Source organism: Bufo bufo, chromosome 5 (genome assembly GCF_905171765.1).
Source record: "Bufo bufo chromosome 5, aBufBuf1.1, whole genome shotgun sequence".
In the NCBI taxonomy this organism is placed as follows: domain Eukaryota; kingdom Metazoa; phylum Chordata; class Amphibia; order Anura; family Bufonidae; genus Bufo; species Bufo bufo.
Genome location: NC_053393.1, coordinates 277,549,366 through 277,572,054, shown reverse-complemented (window position 1 = coordinate 277,572,054; position 22,689 = coordinate 277,549,366). Strand labels below are relative to the sequence as shown.

At 41.6% G+C, this 22,689-nt stretch overlaps 1 protein-coding gene across 2 annotated transcripts in view; it reads left to right on the top strand.

Moving 5' to 3' along the window:
• Positions 1–22,689, top strand: part of MTRR (5-methyltetrahydrofolate-homocysteine methyltransferase reductase) — a 1,123,497-nt gene that overhangs the window by 213,320 nt on the left and 887,488 nt on the right. For both annotated transcript variants that reach the window (XM_040431866.1, XM_040431867.1), the window contains exons 3-4: positions 3,353–3,506; positions 5,077–5,194. In XM_040431866.1, coding sequence (XP_040287800.1) covers positions 3,353–3,506; positions 5,077–5,194 — 272 coding nt within the window. The remainder of the gene's footprint in view (positions 1–3,352; positions 3,507–5,076; positions 5,195–22,689) is intronic.

The window sequence follows — 22,689 nt, the reverse complement described above, 5'->3', positions numbered from 1 at the left end:
AGTCTAGATATACGACATCCATTGATTTGCCGCTGTCAAACCTAGAACTTACCTCCTCATTGAAGCTGATTAAATTAGTTTGACATGACTGATCACTCATGAAGCCATGCTGATATGGCGTTATTTGCTTATTTTCATTGAGGCACTCCAAGATAGAATCTCTTAGAAAACCTTTAAACAGTTTACCCACAATGGATGTTAAACTTACCGGCCTATAGTTTCCGGGCTCTTTTTTTGGACCCTTTTTGAATATTGACACCATATTTGCTATGCGCCAATCCTGTGGAACACTCCCTGTCAGTATAGAGTCCTTAAATATCAGAAATAAGGGTCTGGCTATGACATTACTTAATTCTCTTAGGATACGGGAGTGTATGCCATCTGGTCCTTTTTAAGATGCCGCTGTACTTCTTCCTGGGTCAGACAGGGCACTTTTAATGGGGAAATTACTTTTACATTTTGCATTTCATCTGACAGTTTATTTTCCACAGTGGAGAAAAAAACTAGCTTTGCTTTCTCCTCATTACTCTCTGCAACTCCCCCCTCATTACGCTGTTGAGGGCCGACACCTTCAGATTTATACTTTTTGCCATTTATATAATTGAAGAACATTTTAGGGTTAGTTTTGCTCTCTTTGGCAATTAATCTCTCGGTCTCTAGTTTGGCTGCTTTTATTTGTTTTTTACATATTCTTTTTTTTAAACTTATTTTTCAGTGCTACCTCGCCACCCTCCTGTTTTAGTGATTTAATTACTTTCTTTTTGTCATTTATTGCTTTCTTTACAGCTCTATTTATCCACAATGTTTTTTTTCTTGTTCCTTAACTGTTTATTCCCATAAGGTATGTACCTCTCACAATTAGATTTTAGGATGATTTTAAAAATATACAATTTTATGGCTGTATTTTTTATTTTTGAGGACTTTGTCCCAGTTAGTTAGGCCTATGTCCTCTCTTAGTTGGCTAAATTTAGCTTTTTTTAAAGTTTGGTATTTTTGTTCCTCCCTGAAGAAGCACTCTTTTGAATGACAATTGGAAGGTTATTACTTTATGGTCACTATTTCCCAGGTGTCCCCCAACCTGCACATTTGTTCTGTCTGGTCTATTGGTTAATACTAAGTCCAGCATGGCTGTACCTTTTAGTCGGGTCCTGAACCAGTTGCGAAAGGTAATTGTCTTTGGTTATTGCCAAGAACCTGTTTCCTTTATGAGATATACAAGTTTTAGTTTCCAAGTCTATATCTTAGCAGTTGAAGTCCCCAATAATAACGACCTCATTATGATCTGCTGCCTTGTCTATCTCGTTTAGTAGCAGATTTTATGTGGTATATTAGTATTTTATTATGGTTTTTGCATCCATGTATTTCTACCCACAGTGACTCCACATGTTCATGTCCCTCACTTATATCTTTTCGGATTGTGAGATTTAGACAGGACTTTACAATAAAGCAGACCCATCCACCTCTCGTTTTTTTTTCTAAGCAGACTGTAACCCTGTACATTAACTGCCCAGTCATAGCTATCATGCAGCCATGTCTCGGTTATTCCCACTATGTCATCCTCCTCCTCACACATCACTAATTCCAATTCACTATTATAGTCAATGGGGCCAGAGCGGACCTCCGGCAGCATGCATGCACTAGATGCAGCACGGATCAGCCTGCCGGAGAAGGCTGATGCTAGTGTAAAAGTAGCCTTAGTCAGGCTTCTGGCATTAGTATACATATAATTAAGAGGTTTGTGTATATTTTTTACCCTACACCTTTCCTTCTGAACTGTTCTAGTCCCTCCTTCCATTCATCCCCTGGTCCTGCAGATCTGCACTATCTTCCCATCCTATAACGTAATTACCCTCCCCTCCAGTCCCTAGTTTAAACACTCCTCCAAACTTCTAGCCATCTTCTCCCCAACACAGCTGCCCCTTCCCCATTGAGGTGCAGCCCATCACTACGATAGAGCCTGTAGCCGATATAGAAGTCGGCCCAGTTCTCCAGGAACCCAAACCCCACCTTCCTACACCAGTTCTTGAGCCACTTGTTAACCTCCCTACTCTCCCGCTGCCTTTCTTGTGTGGCTCGTGGTACAGGTAGTATTTCGGAAAACACCTTTGAGATCCTTGCCCTAAGCTTGTGACCTAAATGCTTAAAATCATTTTTAAGGACGCTCCACCTACCTCTAACTTTGTCATTGGTTTCAATATGGACTAGGTCTGCTGGATCTTCTCCAGCCCCTCCCAGTAATCTGTCAACCCAATCCGCGATGTGTCGAACTCGAGCGCCAGGAAGAGAAAACATTGTTCGACGATCCCAGTCTTTGTGACAGCTCGACCTATCTGTACCACTAATAGAGTCTCCCACTACCAGCACCTGTCTGGCCTGCCCTGCTCTCCTGGTCCTCTGCTTACTGGAGCTGACATTCCCCTGACTGGCAGAGGAAGGGTCTGGCTGCAGCAGTGCTCTCCCTGAACTGACATCCCCCTCATCTGCTTACCTTTCAAACTTGTTGGGGTGTGTCAGATCAGGGCTAAGCCTCCCTGGCACTCTTGCCTTTATCCCGCTTTCTAACTGTTATCCAGCTAGTTACCTCACTTTCCTGAGCCTCCTTGCTACCTCCCTCCCCCACATCTACCCCCTAAAGTGCTTACTCAGTGAGCAGCAAACGCTTTTCCAAATTGTCAACCCTTCTCGGTGTTGAACCTCGCCTGGTTAGATACACGATGTGTGATTCCAAAAGGGCAATTTGCTCACATTTTGAACAAAGATATGCACCCTCAAAAGGCTGTTCCATCACTGCATACATTAGACAGGATGTGCACTGGACTGCGCTGTCAATAATGGAGATTACGCAAGAAATGAGAAAAAATACAATATGGTGCAATGATAAGAATCTAACTTACTGTAGTCCCCTCCTAAAGTCCCTGAATCTCAACTCACGTAATCTAAAGTCACACACTTAATACAAACACACACTTGAACTCAAACACGCGAACGCTCACAAACTCGCGTTGTTTGTCTGCTTGTATAAGTGCAGCTCTCAAACCAGACAGTTTTTTTTTTCCTCTGGATTCAAAGATAATAGTAGTTTGGTAACCTCTGTTTAGTTTTATTTCACACAAGCCGGTGTTCAGTCCAGGAAACACTCTACGTGTGGTTTCTGCATTTCCCAAACTGGAAACTGCTCCTATAACCAGAGCGTGTTTCCCAGATTGAGCATGCTGATCTAAAACTGACCTGGTTGCTGTATGCTCAATTATAGTCATTGGACAAAAAAGGGAGCAATACTTTGGGAAGTTTTTAAACGTTAGAAGAAAGTAAAAGTGGAAACATTTGACAGTATTCTATGTATTGTTTCTAGTTCAACTTGGAGAATGAAAAAGATCCTGTGGTTGTTGTAATTTCTACTACTGGAACTGGAGATCCTCCAGATGCTGCTTTAAAGTTTGTGAAGAAAATTCAGAACAAAGCGCTAACTGATGACTCTTTTGCACATCTGCGATATGGATTGCTAGGTAAGCGTCCCTCTCGATATCTTCTTGTTACTGTATAGTAAATTATAAAAACATATTTGCAATTAAAGCTATTTTACTGTCTTACTACTCATTTTTCTAACCATTTCATTTTTTGTCTGCAGACATTAAATAGGCTGTCTAAAAGTAAAAAAAAAGTTTGAGTAATATGGATCATTATTTAATTGCAGCCATGATTTTTATCTGATTCACCTTTGTCAGTGTACATGCACGGAGGCCAAACTAATCCTGCAGGAAAACTCCTGGCAAGGGGTCTCAGCCCTTGCCCAGATCTATCATTTCACCCCAGACATCATGGAACCGGCGATTTATAAGGAATTATGAATCGCCTGTCCATCCCAGACAGAAGTCAAATATATATTTGCGATCCTGTGGTCAAACGGTCAGGCTCCTACTCTTGGTTTGGTAATAGAATGCCCGGGAGGGGAGATATACATATCTCCCCAACAGAAACCAAATGACTGTACCATGTTAGGACTCTACTTGTAGCCAGAACCCAGGTGGATCTGTTGGTCCCAGAACCATCTCCCTGGGACCTCCTAGTCTGGAGCTATGGGCCCTAATTGGTTTTGTGTGTTCTTGGCTGCCAGCCCAGAAGAGGAGGAGGGGACCCTTCCCAGAGGCGGGGAGGGGAGCAGCGGTCTACAGGTCAAATGCCCATGCAAGCCAGTGGGCGGGGTCTTTTCTCTGAAGGAGGGTCAGATATTGCCATGTGTTTAGAGGGAGCTACAACCTGCTGACATCACTGCCCTCCATGTGAATACAGCTAAGAACTCATCACAACTAAAAGGACTCCTCCATCTGGTAAACTGACTTTTGCTCTGTTTAATCCTGTTTGTACCATACCACCTGTATTTGTAACCTCAGACCACTGTATATATCCTTGTGTGTGTGTGTGTGTGTATAGTGTATTGTCTAGTGAGCCCTTAAGGCGATTAAATATATAATTTAATCTTGTGCTGTCTGGTATCTTTATCAGGAATCCCCACGTCCTTGTTTCGGCCTAGTAATATGCTACAGCGAGTTGGTTTCTTACCATATATAATCCCGGGCTTATATCACACAAGCAACTGGTGGCAGTCTTTCTGGGCTGAGAACGCGCTGTTTCACTGGGGCAGTGAAAAGGCTCTCTCAGCTTGTTGCCTCTCTGTGCCCTTGTGGACAGGAGGAATCTGTGAAAACGGTACCAAGACTGACCTTACCCGCGCCTCCAGGAGGGTGTAACGTCACGCCTTAGTAACCAGTGACCATACCGTACCTAGTGAGCTCGACGCACGTGGGGTGGTATTCGTCACAAAAGGCAATGTTGAATAAAAACATTAATTGAAAATGTGGTGCCCCCCCCCTCTTAGTGGTCTTTGCTTACATGACCATTGACGCCAATCAGTGGCTTCAGAGGGCATATGACATAACTGTGCTTGGTAATTTAATAGGTTTTGATGTTTTTGAAATGCAGCTTTTAAAACCATACTAAGCTGAATACGGTATTATATGTGTCAACATTAAAACGCATTATTTTAATTTTACTTTAAACTTTGGTATTTACTTTCAGCACTTGGTGACTCTGAATACACCTACTTTTGTAATGGTGGAAAAATTGTTGACCGAAGACTTCAGGAGCTGGGTGCCACACATTTTTATGAAACTGGATATGCTGATGACTGTATAGGGTAAGAAAAAAAAACTTGCCACGTCTTAGTATGAGCATTTGGCTTGTACCTTACTCTACTAACGATGCATGTGAGAGAAGTCTTTGAGTGTGAGTTGCAATCTCTTGTACAGGCAATGGATGATGGTGAACTCGCTATGCTCATTCCCAAAGCGACACCAGTTGCATGAAGAATTCCAGTAAGAGAGATGCAATACATATGCCTTTTATTCACTTCTTGAATGTACCTTGAGAAATGATAGAGGTCAAAGGAAAATCCTCTCTCCAGCTCTGTGGTAAATGTCTGACAAATAGGAAGAGACTGAAGGAAACAAGATGTGAGTTCACAGAAGGAGAAGTTACAACATAGATAACTTACCGAGACCGAATATAACAATGGCCACTAGATGGCAGTAAAGCACACTAAGTATAGTGGTTGACAGATATAACGCAATATAATTATGTTGTATTCAAGAGCCATAGCTGGGACAGCATACTCAGTCTGAAATCCTTGGATTTCAGAATACGAACTGAATTTTTTCCTGGAGCCATAACATTTTTATTTTACCATTTACATAGCTGTATGACAGCTTGTTCTTGCGAGACAACTTATATATTTTTAATACCACCATTTTATATTGCATATTATGTAGTGGAAAGATAGAAAAAGTTCCAAATGGGAGGAATTGGATGAAAATGTAATTCTGCCACAGTATTTTGGGTTTTGTTTTTACAGTTTTCCCTGTACACTATGGCAGCTTCATTCTGCGGGTCAGTATGATTAGAGATGCCACAATTATATAATTTTTCTTTTAAGTCTATGGAGCTGTGTTCTGTTTTGTGGAGTAATCTGTACTTTTTATTGATACCATTTTGAAGTGTTTGACTTTTTGGCCACTTTTTATCCCATTTTTTTGGGAGGTGAGCTGCCGCATTTTGACGTACTATTACATCATGGCAGTCCCTGATAGCTGGGCCCCTGCTGTATCTGCCGGAATCTCTGTAAAAGCCAATGCCAGCGTATTAACCCCTTCTATGCCGCGGTCAGCGTTGACCGCGGTATAGAATTGCATGCGGCGGATGAGGGAGCCCATCGGGTCCCCGTGCTGCTGTGGCATGGACCCGTTGGGTGATGGGGCAGCCCGATGCCATGCACAGGCTGCCCAATGCCTTGCACGGCATCGGGACCTGCCTTCTATGGTGGCCGAGGAGATCCAGCCCCAGGTTGGGTCTCCTAGGCAACCTATTAGTGTATTACTCAGTGTAGTACACTAATAGGCAATGCATTACAATACATATGTATTGTATTGCATTGCAGAGGGTATCAGACCCTCAAAAGTTGAAGTCCCAGAGTGGAACAGAAATAAAGTTTAAAAACCGCAAAAAAAAGTGTTTTTGATAAAAAAAATTATTTAAGTTTCAAGTAAAAAAAAAAGAAAAAACGCACCTTTCCCCTGATTTTATAATAAAAAATAGAAAAAAAGGAAAAAATGGACATTAGGTATCACCGTGTCTATACCGACCGGCTCTATAAAGATATCACATGACCTAACCCCTCGAACACCGTAAAAAAAAAAAAAAAAAAAAAAAAAAAACTGTTCCAAAAAAAGCCATTTTTGTCACCTTACATCACAAAAAGTGCAACACTAAGCGATCAAAGCATATGTCCCACAAAATGGTACCAATAAAAGCGTCACCTCATCCCACAAAAAATGAGCCCCTACATAAGAAAATCGCAAAAAAATAAAATAAAAAAACTATAGCTCTCAGAACATGGAGACATAAAAAAAAAGTATACATATTAGGTATCGCCACGTCCGTAACAACCAGCTCTATAAAAATATCACATGACCTAACCCCTCAGCTGAACATCGTATAAAAAATTATAATAAAAACAGTTCCAAAAAAGCTATTTTTTTGTCACTTTACATCACAATAATTACAACACCAAGCGATCAAAAAGGCATATGCCCCCCAAAATGGTACCAATAAAACAGTCTCCTCATGTCGCAAAAAATGACACCCTACCTAAGACAATCGGTCGAAAAAGAAAAAAAAAATGACTCAGACAATGGAGACACTAAATTATGCTATTATTGTGTTAAAGTAAAAAAAAAATAGACATATTAGGTATTGCCGCGTCTGTAATAACCTTCTCTATAAAAAAATACATTTTTTGTCACCTAACATCACATAAAGTACAACACCAAGCGATCAAAAAGGCATATTCCCCCCAAAATAGGACCATTCAAACCGTCACCTCATCCCACAAAAAATTAGACCCTACCTAAGACAATCTGTTAAAAAAAAAAAAAAAGAAAAAAAGCTATGGCTCTGACTATGGAGACACTAAAACATCATTTTTTTGTTAAAAAAAATGCTATTATTGTGTAAAACTTAAATAAATAAGAAAAAGCATACATATTAGGTATTGCCACATCCGTACTGATCTGCTTCATAAAAATGTCATATGACCTAACCCCTCAGGTGAACGCTGTAAAAATAAATAAATAAAAACTGTAACAAAGCAACCAATTGTTTGGTCACTTTGCCCCATAAAGTGTAATAATGAATGATACAATTTTTGGGCACATATGATTTTTTTATCAATAAAAACGTCAACTGTTCCTGCAATCCCGGGCTTATATCACACAAGCAACTGGTGGCATTCTTTCTGGGCTGAGAACGCGCTGTTTCACTGGGGCACAAGACTATCGGCAGAAAAAAATATTTATCAGGCGTTCAGAAAATGGAAACACAAAAACATTTTTTTTAAAAATGCTTTATTATGTAAAACTGAAACAGAAAGTAGACATATTTGATTTCAGATGACTGTTGTAAAAAATAAAAACGATGCCTAAGCAGAAATTTTTTGGTTATCTTGCCTCACAAAAATCGTAATATAGAGCAATTAAAAATCATATGTACACCAAAATAGTACCAATAGAACTGGCACCTTATCCCCTAGTTTCCAAAATGGGGTCCCTTTTTGGTAGTTTCTAATGTAAGGGTGCATCAGGGGGGCTTCAAATGGGAAATGGCATCTAAAAACCAGTCCAGCAAAATCTGCCTTCCAAAAACCATATGGCGCACCTTTTCTTCTGCGCCCTGCCGTGTGCCCTTACATCAGTTTTCGACCACATGTGGGTTGTTTCTGTAAACCGCAGAATCAGGGTAATAAATATTGTTTTGTTTGGCTGTTAACCCTCGATGTGTTAAAGAAAAAAAAAGGAAAATCTGCCAAAAAAATGAAATTTTGAAATTTCATCTCCATTCTCCTTTAATTCTTGTGGAACACCTAAAGAGTCCCAGGCTATGAGCTGTGCGCTACGATTGGCCAGCGCTGCAGCAAGGGACAACCCTAATACAAAAACTCCGCCCAGTACAACAGAGGGAGCTACAGACACTGGAGCCTATACCGGGCGAACGGCGCGGCGCCCAGACATACTGGTAAGTGCAGGGGGACCCCTGGGCGCCGCTCTGCCCACTGATATAGTTCGTTTTTAGTTTTTAAACTAGTGAAAGGTCCTCTTTTTTTTTTTTTTTTTTTTTTTTTTTTTTTAAACATTCTCTTTTTATTATAAGAATAGTCAATAAAAGTATACAGTCACATATACTTTTGCATATTTGGAAAAAAGGCAGGACCAGTGCAACTGGTCAATGTAGCAATACATCGCAAGTCACAAGTATAACCTCTATCATAAGAAATCAGATGGCCTTCCGACCTAACTTATCATGCATTGTGATATTGCAAGTTTTATACACTTAATATTCCATACATTGTGGTACAAAAAATAACTCGCTAATAGAAAATGAACATGAAACACATTCATAAAACAAAACAAAAAGTCGAGTTAGTTCACTCCCCTATCCTAATCTGCAAGAATCTGAGGTCTAGATACTATATAGTGTTAATCTTAATCTCTTGTGTCTTCCACTTGATCTGATATTTGTAAGAATAAGAAAAGAGTAAAGGTAAAGATCAACCCTTTGGCCTCTAACCTGTTCCTTCTCAGGGTAGACAATATCTCCACTCCTTAATCACATTTCCAGATGGGGAGATCTCAGGTTACTCTGGTCTGATATGTTAGTTCTATCTTGTTGAGTTTCTATATGCGACAACCATGGTTGCCAAGTTTTCAGAAAACTTTGTCTGTTATGAGACTCACAACTCGCTAATTCCTCCATTCTACAAAGGTGATTCATTCTCTCATACCACATGGAGATACTAGGCGGATCTGGAGTTCTCCACAACGCAGGAATTAATAGCTTGGCAGCCGTTATCATATGTGTCTGTAGAGGAGTAAATTTGCCCTCGGGTTTCCACAACAGTATTAGGGGGGCAGTAAGTGACAAATGCCCTATACAAATCTTATTCATGATACTCTCCACCGATTCCCAAAACTGTCAAATTTTCTGGCAATTCCACCGTATGTGGGAGATCCTCTAAACACCTCCAGCATTCACTTGAATTGATTAAGTGAATTTTGTGTAGGAATTCAGGTGTACGGTACCACCTAGTTAGGGTTTTAAGTGAATTCTCCTGCACTCTGACACATCTGGAGAACCCATGTGAATGAGACAGGATGAAGGATCTGCTAGAGTCATCTAGATTTATATCTAATTCCCTTTCCCATTCTCTTAGGTAGGAGGGCGGTGTATCCCCTCTCTTTTCCCAGGATCTGTCTGTAGATTATTGATAAACTTTTAGGTGGTAGTTTTGGCAATAAGACCATGGTCTCTAACCAAGTGGGATCTACCAACGGAAGATGTTTAGAAGACTTAAACTTTCTACATGTGACCTCAAAATCCCATTTCTGTATAACTGACCCTATTTTCGGTGGTTCACCTCGGAGGGATTCATAGACATCGGATGAAAGGGGCAACTTTGACAGATCTCCCACTCTGAACTCTGATACTGAGTCCCATACTGGATTGGTCTCTATAACTCTGTCTGAAAGAACATAAGGTAATGCATTAAGAGGAGTAATAGGGGAAAGGCATCCTTTACTAAGGTTTAATGCTGGTGACCTCTGGCACTCTTTCATAGTACTTTTGGTAATAACACTTATGAGCTCCAGAGAGCCAGATGTTGGGGGTTTGTGCCAAAGCAAGTGCAAACTTTGTTTCCCTAATACTTCTCTTTCTAGACGTACATGTAGGGGAGCTTTCTCCGTTCTAGCTAAAGCTAACCATCTCTCCAAATGAATAGCCTGGACATAAGCAAAAATGTCTGGCAGTGAGATTCCCCCATGCCTCTTCTTCCTTATAAGTAGGGAGTATGGTAATCTAGCTTTCTTATTTCCCCAAATAAATTTTCCCATAATTGACCTCAATCTATCCAGAAAGGCTCTAGGTATCGATATTGGAAGGGAACGTAACATATATAGCAGTTGAGGAAGAATATATGAGGTTAACACATTTTTCCGGCCTAACCATGAAATCCTAGGTGTCAAGGATTTGTTCAGGAATGTTTGTACTTTTGTTATTAAGGGAGAGTAATTTAGATGAAACAGTTGGACAGGATTGGCTGGTATCATAACCCCTAGGTATTATATCGCTGTGGAGGGCCACTTAAAAGGAGACTTGACTTTTATCTGTTTCAATTGGGCAGGAGTTAGAGAAACTCCAATGGCTTCTGACTTTACCAAATTGATTTTAAAATTGGAAATTTCTCCAAAGGTTTTAAATATTTGCTTCATTGCTTCAATAGGGTTGGTGACCAATAGTAGCAAATCGTCAGCAAATGCTGCCATCTTGTGTGTGTCTCCCTTAAATTGAATTCCTCTGATACTAGGGTCCTGTCTTAACTTCAACAGTAACGTTTCTAATATGAACAGAGATGGGGAGAGAGGGCATCCCTGCCTAGTACCATTCTTGATAATGAAGGGATCAGACAATGTACCGTTCACTAAAATACGTGGTGTGGGGGCTGAGTACAATGAGAAAATCGCTCTAACAAATGTCAAAAAGGGGAAAGCAGTCGGCACTCCTCTGGCAGAGTCGTGGTGCACGCGTCCAGGGTATGAAAAGCCCACTTACAATATGGAACAGAAGACCGGCACTTCACTTTTTTTTTTTTTTTTTTGAATCTTCAAACTTTTATTTCAGCATAGGTGGAAATAGCACAGATGCGACACGTGTTTCGGCTCAGGTGTGAGCCTTTGTCAAGCATAATGAACTATTGCATGAAACACATTTAAATTTGCCGCCTACATGGGCGTCGAACGTGATGAAGAACATTAACAATATATGGCCCGAGTTGTGCTTTACAGTGCAGCATGACCATGACAAAATTAATTTTTTAGATACTTTGGTGATAAAGGGTCATGATGGTTGTGTACAGACTGATTTATACATCAAAAAAACGGATAAGAACAGTTTGTTGTACTACTCCAGCAACCATTCACCGGCGGTGAAAAGGTCTTTACCCTCCTCACAGTTTAAGCATATCAAGAGGATTGTGTCAGATCCATTAGTGAGGGAGGTCAGATTCAATGAAATGGCAGAAAAATTCTTGCTAAGGGGATATCCTAAACCCCTCTTAGATTCAGAGATAGAGAAATGTAAGATTGAGACATTTAAGCCCCATGTTGAAAATAAGCGGTTACCGTTTATTGTCAAATATCACCCCTGGATAAATAAGTTTCGTCATGTGGTTAATAAACACTGGGGGATTATGCGCTCAGCTTATCCAGATGTTGCCGAATTCCACGATATCCCTATGATCTGCTATAAGAGAACCAGGAACATTAGAGACACTATTGTAAAAGCGGACATAGGTGGTACTACTAGCATGCCCCGTCAACTTTTTCTTTCCACACCAAAAAGAGGCACTTTCCCTTGTCTACAGTGTGTTCACTGTTCTGCGATAATTAAGGGCGAATCCTTTTTTCATCCGCACACTGGTAAGAAATTTCCAGTAAAAGGTTTCTTCACTTGCGATAGCAATTTTGTTGTATATCTGCTAAAATGCCCTTGTGGCTTATTGTACATTGGTGAGACATCTGTCAGAATGAAGGACAGGTTCAGTAATCACAAATCCACCATACGTAAGAAAAATTTGCTATTGCCTGTTCCCCTTCTTTATTCATTCAGTCACAGAGAAAATGAAAATAATGAAGCATCTGAAAAAAAGAAAAAAGAGCAGCAAGATTTAATATGTTGATATTTTGAGACAGCCAGTGGGTTATTTAGTTCTCAAATAGATGATTATTATTATCATTACATTGAATATGTTTATTGTAATTTCTAGATTTATTGTATCCCATGTCTACTATTGATTTCTCTTTTCTGTAATACTCTTAAAGATGTAATTGTATCACATGCAGCATAGTACCTTGTTGCAACAATGTAGAGAATTGTTGCACCTTATGATTTGTATCTCCGTTCGACGCCCATGTAGGCGGCAAATTTAAATGTGTTTCATGCAATAGTTCATTATGCTTGACAAAGGCTCACACCTGAGCCGAAACACGTGTCGCATCTGTGCTATTTCCACCTATGCTGAAATAAAAGTTTGAAGATTCAAAAAAAAAAAAAAAAAAAAAAAAAAAAAAGGTGAAGTGCCGGTCTTCTGTTCCATGCTCTAACAAATGTATCAGGGAATCCAAACGCCAGCAAAGTACTGCGCATGTAAGGCCAACCAACCCTATCAAATGCCTTTTCAGCATCTGTCCCTAGTAAGATTAAAGGCATGTTTTTCTTCTTAGCGTAGCAGACCGCATTTACCACTCGACTAACGTTATGCCTGCCTTCTCTGCCAGGCACAAATCCCACCTGCTCCTCCCCCACCAACCCAGGTAGCAAACCAGCTATACGGTGACTTAGCAATTTAGCCCACCATTTTAAATCTGTGTTAAGGAGCGATATTGGGCGATAGCTACCACACGCTTCAGGATCTTTCCCTTCCTTGGGAATAATAGTGATAGTTGCCTCCTGGGCCTGTGGAGGGAGAGCCAAACCGCCAAGGAGGGAGTTGCAAAGCTTGGTAAAATACGGGATCAGTATGTCCGCAAATTTCTTATAATACACTATAGGGAGACCATCCGTTCCTGGGCTTTTCCCAGATGGGATGCTATGGAGAACTTTAGCAACTTCCTCCTCAGTAAACGGTTTTAGCAGATCCGTCTTATCCCCGGCAGACAAGGCAGGCATATCAATGCACTTTAAGAAGTCATTTATGCGATTTTGCAGAGATGTACTATCTCTGGTTTCAGTTCCACCTTCTCCTTCCAGATTATATAGAGAAGTGTAAAACCTACAGATCTCTTTCGCTATTGCTGGGGTAGCGGTTAACCTGTGCCCTTCTTTAGATTTGACTACCTGAATGAAGGACTTATTCCTCTGGGACTTTAACAGATTCGACATTAATTTGGAACCCTTATCTCCATGCAAGTAGTATTTGAAACGCAGAGCTTGAAGTATTTTAGCTGATTTAATATTTAGTTTATCCTTTAGTTGGGACCTTAGGGATTTTAGTTGTTTTAAGACCTCTGTCTGGGACTTTTTGTGTAGCTTTTCCAGAGTGGATATTTGCAAGAGTAGAGAATTTATTATCTGTGTCCTTTGTCTTTTGACCTTGGAACCTAGGCTAATAAATTCCCCCCTTACTACTGCCTTATGGGCCTCCCACAAGATCGGGTTTGATATCTGAGGGGTTTCATTCAGACTAAAGTAATCTGTCAATACTTTATTAACTCTCTTTCTTTGTGCTCTTTGAGTTGAGCCTCCATGACCAGCATTTTCCAGGCATGTCTTTAATCAGCAGCTTCATGCCCACAGGGGCGTGATCTGAAATCGTGATCGACCCTATGGAGGCTTCCTTAATCGTGGGAAAAGCGTTGTTAGATAAAAATATATAATCTAGGCGCTAAGAGCCATGAACCTTAGAGAAAAAGGTAAAATCCTTCACTTCAGGGTGAAGCAATCTCCACACATCAGATAGACCCATATCTGCCGAAGCTATCTGAAGTCTACGTTTCTGCCTACCTGATAACTGAGGTGTGGCAGACGTGGAATCCATCCCATGATCCATTGCGAGATTGAAATCCCCACCCAGTATCAAAATCCCTTCAGTGAAGATTTTCAAGGATTCTAATAAATGTATAAGCCATTTAACTTGTCCCTTATTTGGGGCGTATATGGCAGCGAGGGTGACTATCGAGTTTAAGACTTTCCCCTTAATAAATAGGAACCTGCCATTGGGATCTATCAATTTTGCTGTTAACTGAAATGGGAAATCTTTACTGAAACCAATAGAGACACCTCTTGATGCCGAGGAATGTGTGGCATGATGCCAGTCTGGAAAATGTTTACTAGTCATATTGGGAACATGATTGTCTGTAGTGCGTTTCTTGTAAAAACACAGGAAGGAAAACCCTGATATTAAGTGTGTGATAAACTTGGCTGCGTTTCTGTGGAATGTTCATTCCATTCACATTAAGTGAATAAAGTGTAATATGCGTCATATCAAGAAAACTTAATATCTGAACCAACCTTCGATCTAGTGGCAGTGAACCTAGTGACTCGACTCGGAAAAACTAAATAGAAAGACATTAAAACATATATTAACAGGGTGAGAGGACTTTTCAGTCCTATAGGCGCTGTACAGCGCAGTAGTGCAATTACATAATGAGAATAAGAGATTGGGGGAGGGGACATAGGCAGAGACTTCTAGAAAAATCTAGATGTACCACTCACCCGACCTCTTAGATAATAGCAGTTAAACTGACCAATAAACTTTCAGCCTTTTAAGAATCAAAATCAACAGGTGGAATGTGGAGACAGAGACATTGCTATCTCACGACCCCCTAAGGCATATGGTGATATTAAGATGTCAAAACCTCCTCTCGGTTCCGAAGCATGTCAATTCAAACATTTGATTAAAGTGCTAGTAATAGCTGATTACAAACATTTCTTCACGGTGACAACTTTAAGTTTCTAATACTAAAGTGCACACTTATAGTAAGTAGAAAACAATAGCTCTCACTGGCTGGAGCAGAGGGCAGCAATGAGAGAAGCTGAACCTGTACGCTCAAATTCCAGGAGAGAATAATTCAGTCCCCTCTCAGCGGCTTCTTTTTCGGATGCTTGTGCTTGGACGTAGCTTGCCAGGGTGACTGGGCAGAAAGCTTGGGTAACTTCTCCATGTTAGCAGAAGGGAGCCATGAAGGGATATCCAATGGGGAGATCTCAAGAGACTCCCAAATCTTGGTAAGTTCGTCTGGATGGCGTATTACAATTTGTCGGCCGTTGATAGTGGTACTAAGGCCAAACGGAAAAAGCCACCTCATGGGCAGCCTCCTCTCCCTCAATTCAGCCGTGAGAGGCTTCAACGCCTTTCGTTTAGCCAGGGTGCTTGCCGCCAAGTCCTGAAAAAACTGGATTTTGTTCCCTACAAAGGCAACCTCTTCTCTTTCTCTTGCTGCTTTGAGCACCGCAGCTGTATTGAGGTAATTCAAAAGGGCACATATGATATCTCTAGGCGGTTCACTTGCCGCAGGCTTAGGCCTAAGCGCTCTATGCGCTCTTTCAATGATGATATTTTCAGCCCGCTCTGCTCCCACAAGTATGGCAAATATCTGCTTGACACTGTCCAGCAATGCTTCCGCCGCCACAGATTCGGGGATACCCCTTATCCTCACATTCTTCCTTCTCCCCCTATTCTCTTGGTCTTCTAGGTGGAGATACACTATCCACCTGGGATTTCATCTGGCTTTGGAGACCCTTGCTGTGTTGTATCACAGCGGTTTTAAAATCCTCCAGCGCTTGTACTCTTTGCCCCACATGAGTTACCTCTGTTCTGATGGCCGCCAGCTCCGATAACACTGGAGACAGGGCTTGAGCTAAGGATTGTTGCAGGGAGTGCTGCAGAAAGGCTCTGGTGATTGGAGCAGGATCTGGATCATCCGGCAGGTCTGAAGGAGCGCAGGAGCTTGCATCATCTGATTCTATGTCCAGGGCTGCAGCGTTGTCTTCAGCCGCAGCCATCTTCCCTCTGACTGCCGGAGACGCCGTCTTCTTGTAGCGGTATTTATCCAGGTCTCCGTGAGATTTATTTGCTTTAGTCACTTGGGTGACATCTCCACCTCTCTCCTTGTTGATCTTGCCCATATTTGAATCGGTCAGGGCTGTAAAATAGCTTTAGATCGGGTGATATGGTAAGGAGCTCAGAGCTCACACGTCTTCCACCATGCTCAGTTGGCTCCGCCGCCTGAAAGGTCCTCTTTAACATTCCCCATATGTCTACTTTATGTTGGCATCATTTTGGAAATGTCATTTTATTTTTTTAGGACGTTAGAAGGCTTAGAAGCAATTCTTAAACTTTTAAAGAAAATTTCCAAAACCCACTTTTTAAGGACCAGTTCAGGTCTGAAGTCACTTTGTGGGGCCTACATAGTTGATACCCCCATAAATGACCCCATTGTAGAAACTACACCCCTCAAGTTACTCAAAACTGATTTTACAAACTTTGTTAACCCTTTAGGTGTTCCACAAGAATGAAAGGAAAATGGAGATGAAATTTCTAAATTTCACTTTTTTGGCAAATTTTCCATTTTATTAATTTTTTTTTTCTTTAACACATTGAGGGTTAACAGCCAAACAATACTCAATATTTATTACCCTGATTCTGCGGTTTACAGAAACACCCCACATAATATAAATTTGACCCACCCCTTCCTGTCATAGCCAAACCCCTTTCTCTCTAAACCCCACCCCTTCCTATGTGCCATCCAAAGATCCCCCTCCCCTAAACAGTGCCATCCACAGATCCCCCTCCCCTAATCAGTGCCATCCACAGATCCCCCTCCCCTAAACAGTGCCATCCACAGATCCCCCTCCCCTAAACAGTGCCATCCACAGATCCCCCTCCCCTAAACAGTGCCATCCACAGATCCCCCTCCCCTAAACAGTGCCATCCACAGACCCCCCTCCCCTAAATAGGGCCATCCACAGATCCCCCTCCCCTAAACAGTGTTTGCTGGACTGGTTTTAGATGCCATGTCCCATTTAAAACCCCCCTGATGCACCCATACAGTAGAAACTCCCAAAAAGTGACCCTATTTTGGAAACTAGGGCATAAGGTGCCAGTTTTATTGGTACTATTTTGGGGTCCATATGATTTTTAATTGCTCTATATTACGTTTTTTGTGAGGCAAGGTAACAGAAAAATTGCTGTTTTGGCACCGTTTCTTTTTTTTTTACAAGATTCATCTGACAGGGTAGATCATGTGCTATTTTTATAGAGCAGGTTGTTCCGGACGGAATGATATCAAATATGTCTACTTTCTTTGTTTCAGTTTTACCTAATAAAGCATTTTTGAAAAAGAAATTATGTTTTTGTGTGTCCATTTTCTGAACGCCATATGTTTTTTTATTTTTCTGCCGATCGTCTTGTGCGGGGGCTCGTTTTTTGCAGAAAGTGTTGAGGTTTTTATTGGTACCATTTTTGGGTACATAGGATTTTTTGATCATTCATTATTACACTTTATGGGGCAAGGTGACCAAAAAATTGGCTGTTTTGGAACAGTTTTCATTTATTTATTTTTACAGCGTTCATCTGAGGATTAGGTCATGTGACAGTTTTATAGAACAGATCTTTACGAACGTGGCAATACCTAATATGTATACTTTTTCTTATTTATTTAAGTTTTACACAATAATAGCATTTCTGAAACCAAAAAAATGATGTTTTAGTGTCTCCATAGTCTGAGAGCCAAATCTTTTTTATTTTTTTGGGCGATTGTCTTAAATAGGGTATAATTTTTCGTGGGATGAGGTGACTGTTTGGTACTATTTTGGGGGTCATAAGCCTTTTTGATCGCTTGCTGTTGCACTTTTTGTGATGTAAGGTGACAAAAATAGCTTTTTTGGCACTTTTTTTTATATATATATATTTTTTTTTACGGTGTTCATCTGAGGGGTTAGGTCATGTGATATTTTTATCGAGCAGGTTATTATGGATGCGGCAATACCTAATATGTATACTTTTTTAAAATTTATTTCACTTTAACACAATAATAGCATATTTGAAATAAAAAAATTATGTTTTAGTGTCTCAATGTTCTAAGAACTATAGTTTTTTTTTTTTAGTTTTTTTGCGATTTTCTTATGTAGGGTCTCATTTTTTGTGGGATGAGGACGGTTTTATTGGTACCATTTTGTTTGATATACACCTTTTTGATCGCTTGGTGTTGCACTTTTTGTGATGTAAGGTGACAAAAATGGCTTTTTTTTACATTTTTTTTAATTTTTTTTTATGGTGTTTATCGGACGGTGTCTATCATGTGATATATTTATAGAGACGGACGTTACGGACGCGGTGACACCTAATATGTGTATTCTTTTATTTTGTTTTCATTTTTTATAGGAAAAGGCAATTTCTTTTTTAAATTGACATTTTAATTTATTTTTTTATTTTTACTTTTATTATTTTCACTTTCTTTCTTTATCAAGTCCCTCTTGGATCTTGAAGATCCAGTGGGGCTGATGGCTGTACTATACTTTGCAATGCTCTTGCATTGCAAAGTATAATACTATCAGATGTCCTGTAGGTGGCAACAGCAGAAGCTTTTGCAAAGCGTCCAGTTGCCATGGCAACCATCGGGCGCTGCCATCACAGCGCGGCAGCCCCGATGGTTGAGAGAGGAAGCCCCCTCCCTCTATTAACCCCATGGATGCCGCAACCGCGGCATCTAAGGGATTACAGCAGAGTGTCAGCATAGAGCTGACACTCGCTGCTGATGGCGGCGGCTCAGCAAAGGAGCCGCCGCCATCAAACACAGCAGGGGGACCGCACTGCATTGGGGGCAGAGGGCAGGTGGCAGCGTTGGAAAGGAGGAGGGGGAAGGTACGGCCAGCATTGGGCCGGCACAAATGCGGCAGGATGAATGTATGGGGTGGGGAGGGGGCGGACTGCATCAGGGGCAGTCTACATGAATATGGATGGGGGCGGGGGAACTGCATCAGGGGCAGGCGGGGATGGGGGGGTTGGAGGCGCACAGATCGGGGGGCATGAGGACACTACCTGATTTCAGGCTCTGATCTGCAGAGTGTAGATCAGAGCCTGGAACAGGCATTTTTTCACTGCCGCGATCCGATTGGTTAGTCTGCACAGACTAACCAATCGGATCGATTGCCGGCAAGGGACCACTCTGATTGGTCCCTTGCCGGCATTACTGCACTGTATGCTGTCCGTGACAGCAGCAGTGCCTGGGGCAGAAGCTTTAATCCAAGCGTTTTGCAGCGCTTGGATTAAAGAGCTGGCTTGACGTTTATACACGTATTGCAGTCGTGAAGGGATTAAGTAATAAATATTTTATGAGGTACTTTCTGTCACGAGAAAACAATCTCAGAATGGCTTGGATAAGTAAAAGCATTCCAAAGCTATTACCACATAAAGTGACACATATCAGATTTGCAAAAAATGGCCTGGGCAGAAGGGCCTAAACTCGCCAGGGGTAGCAGGGGTTAGTCAGCATGAGCAACCCTACCAGGCAGTATTCTGGCTGGCTGACAGAGGCTCTTTAAAAACACCCATCAGATAAAAAGATGTCAAAGCCATCAGATAAAAAGATGTCAAACTCGATCAATACAATACAGGCACCCGATAAGAAAAAAAATTGTCCCTCAATAGATGGTTAGTTTTAGTCCAAAGAGTATGTATATAACATAAATAATTATTCCAAAGCAACAAATCATAAATAATTGCCACTTTCCAAATCTCTAGTCAGACTACACATGGTGTATTGTGTTCAGTTCTGGGCTCCCGTGAAGACAGACATAGTAGAGCTGGAGAAGGTTCAGAGGAGGGCAACTGATGTAATAACTGGAATGACGGAATTACAATACCCAGACAGATTATCAAAATTCAGGTTTTCAGTTTATGAAAATGATGACTGAGGGAAGTTCTAATAACTATTTATAAATACATCAGGGTTCAGTACAGAGAGCTCTCCCATGATCTAGGAAAGTAGCTTTCTACACATAGAAAAGGATTTTTTTACTGTAAGAGCAGTGAGACTATAAGGGTCGTTGAGCCAGGGAGTTATTCTGACTGCCTAATTGGAATCTGGAAGGAATTTTTGCCCCTAAAATGAGGAAAATTAGCTTCTATCTCAGTTTTTTTTTTTTTTTTTTCCTTACTCTGGATCAACTTGCAGGATAACAGGCTGAAATGTCTTTTTCCCCACGCCTCCACAATGGCACCACCTGGAAGGTTACCCTGCCTTCTCAGGGACAGGAAACAACTGTGAGATCAGCCAATAAAGGGCCCCCTCCTTCTTACCTCTTCCAGTTGTTTCGTGTCCCTCTGAAGGCAGGATTGTGGATCAGCATGGAGCACAGGGCCTTAGGTTTGTTAACCCGGTTAGTCCGGAGGGTCACTGCAGGAGGAGGGGTCACGTAGCAAGGAGGATCGCTCCTCCCTCCCTCCCTCTCGGTGTAAGTCCAGTGTGTGCCGGCAACCCTGGGCATCTTTTTTAGCGTTCCTGGCATAGGAGCGTTCCTTTGGGCCAGGGAATGCTCCCGTATGCGCAGGCGCTTGGTGACGTCATGACGCAGATGTCTGCGTGGATCAAGCTGATGGTGCAAATCAGGAAGTGGAGTTAAAGAGGAGAACACCGGTTCCTACATGTTCTCCTTCCTATGGTGGACACAGAGCGATTCCTACTGTCAGCATGTCTCTGCAGGGGGAAAGTGATACCACCCGCAAATCCACTGATGCCTCTCCAGCCCGGTAAGCCTCCTCCCCCGAGGATGATATTTGTTAGATAGATAGAGATAGATAGATAATATATATATATATATATATATATATATATATATATATATATATATATTATCTATCTATCTATCACTAAGTCCTCCTTTCTGTGCACAGGAGTGATTCTTCCTCTTGGGTGACTGTTCTCTATTGGGGAAATTTTTACTAAGCCTTCGCGATGCTTGTGTCTCTTAGGGTAGAGAAAGCATTAAATGGGAACCGTCCCAAAACCATGATCAAAGAAGAAGTCGGAGCGGCGGTTGATGCTAAACTTTCGGCCATCCCTCCCAGAGCTTCCACTTAAAATACTCCTATCCTGGAACAGGCTTCTGACTTTGACGAGGTGGAGATTGCTTCTGATGCAAGCTCTACTGTCTCCAGTGAGGAGACTGAATCTCTCTTAAAAACTATCAGGGCTACGATAAATTTGGAAGAACCCAGAGAACCTCTGTCAGTCCAGGACCAAATGTTTGTGGGACTTGCGGACAGGAAGAAACTTTTTTTTCCTGTTCACAATAACATTAAGTCTCTTATACTTAATGAGTGGAAGGATCCTGAGAAGAGACAATCCGCATCCAAAATGTTTAAAAGGAAATATCCGTTCGTGGAAGAGGATTCTGTATCCTGGGACAGACTTCCTAAGGTGGATGCGCTCGTAGCGAGGATTTCCAAAAAGTCCTTTCTACTGTTTAAAGACCTAGGGCTGCTCAAAGACCCTATGGATAAAAAATGTTAGTCCCTCCTTAAAAAGACCTGGGAGTCATCTACAGCCATGTTAAGACCAGGAATATCGGCTACCTACACAGTTAGGACTCTGTCTTAATGGCTGGGGTACCTGAAGAGCACCTCGAGTCAGGCACTCCCAGGGAGGATATTCTAGCCTCTATTCCCCCCCCCCCCCCAAGGTCATAAATCTAGCCTGCTCAATAACTATAAAGCAGGCTAGAAAGGAGGAGTTGTTAGGAAGAGGTTTTCCTGTTCTTGATGTTATTAAATACCTTAAATTCTCAATTAAGTAAATAGTTTTACTATTAAGAATTTACCTTTATTATTTTCTTGTATATTTTTTCTATGCAATCTGATGCCACTGAGTGTTTGATATCCGAAGCTTGTCTTCATGCTGTAGGTATCAAAAACTGATTAAAAACCTTTCCATAGAAAAGAGCCTCATCCCCCACCATTTTCTTTGATTTCACATAAAATGTTATACAAATGTAGTGTGAGGCGGGTGTGCAGTTGGCCTCCTCTACCACCTCACCCCCCATTCCTGCCAATTTTCAGAGTTCTGGTTACCATGTAGTGGGCACAAGAATATGTAGGTGTTCTGTATGGGCCCTTTTGCAATTTGATATATATATTTTGATGATGTGAACTTGGGGCTGTGTATCTCACCTGGTGGTTCAGTTTCACTGGGTGAGGTAGCTGAAATGCAGAAAAGTACTGCATCAGTAAGGCATAGCTTGCTGGAGATTGGTTAAAGTTGTATGGGCTGGATTTCTTTGGACTGGGAGTCAGGTTGGTAGCGGGAGACTCTCAGTCCACACCCCTAATCCAGCCCCGCTGGTTTGGGGGGGGGGGGAAACGCCGTGACACCTGCAGTGGAAGGATCCCTAGGTCAGAGTTGGGAGGACTACTACCACAACCCCCCCCCCCCCCCTTCCCAAAGGTACTGAACAGGTACCTGGCCTGCAGTTTACAGGACTGTGAGGCTGAGAAAGCCATATGTGTTCACACACTGTAAGGTAGGGGCA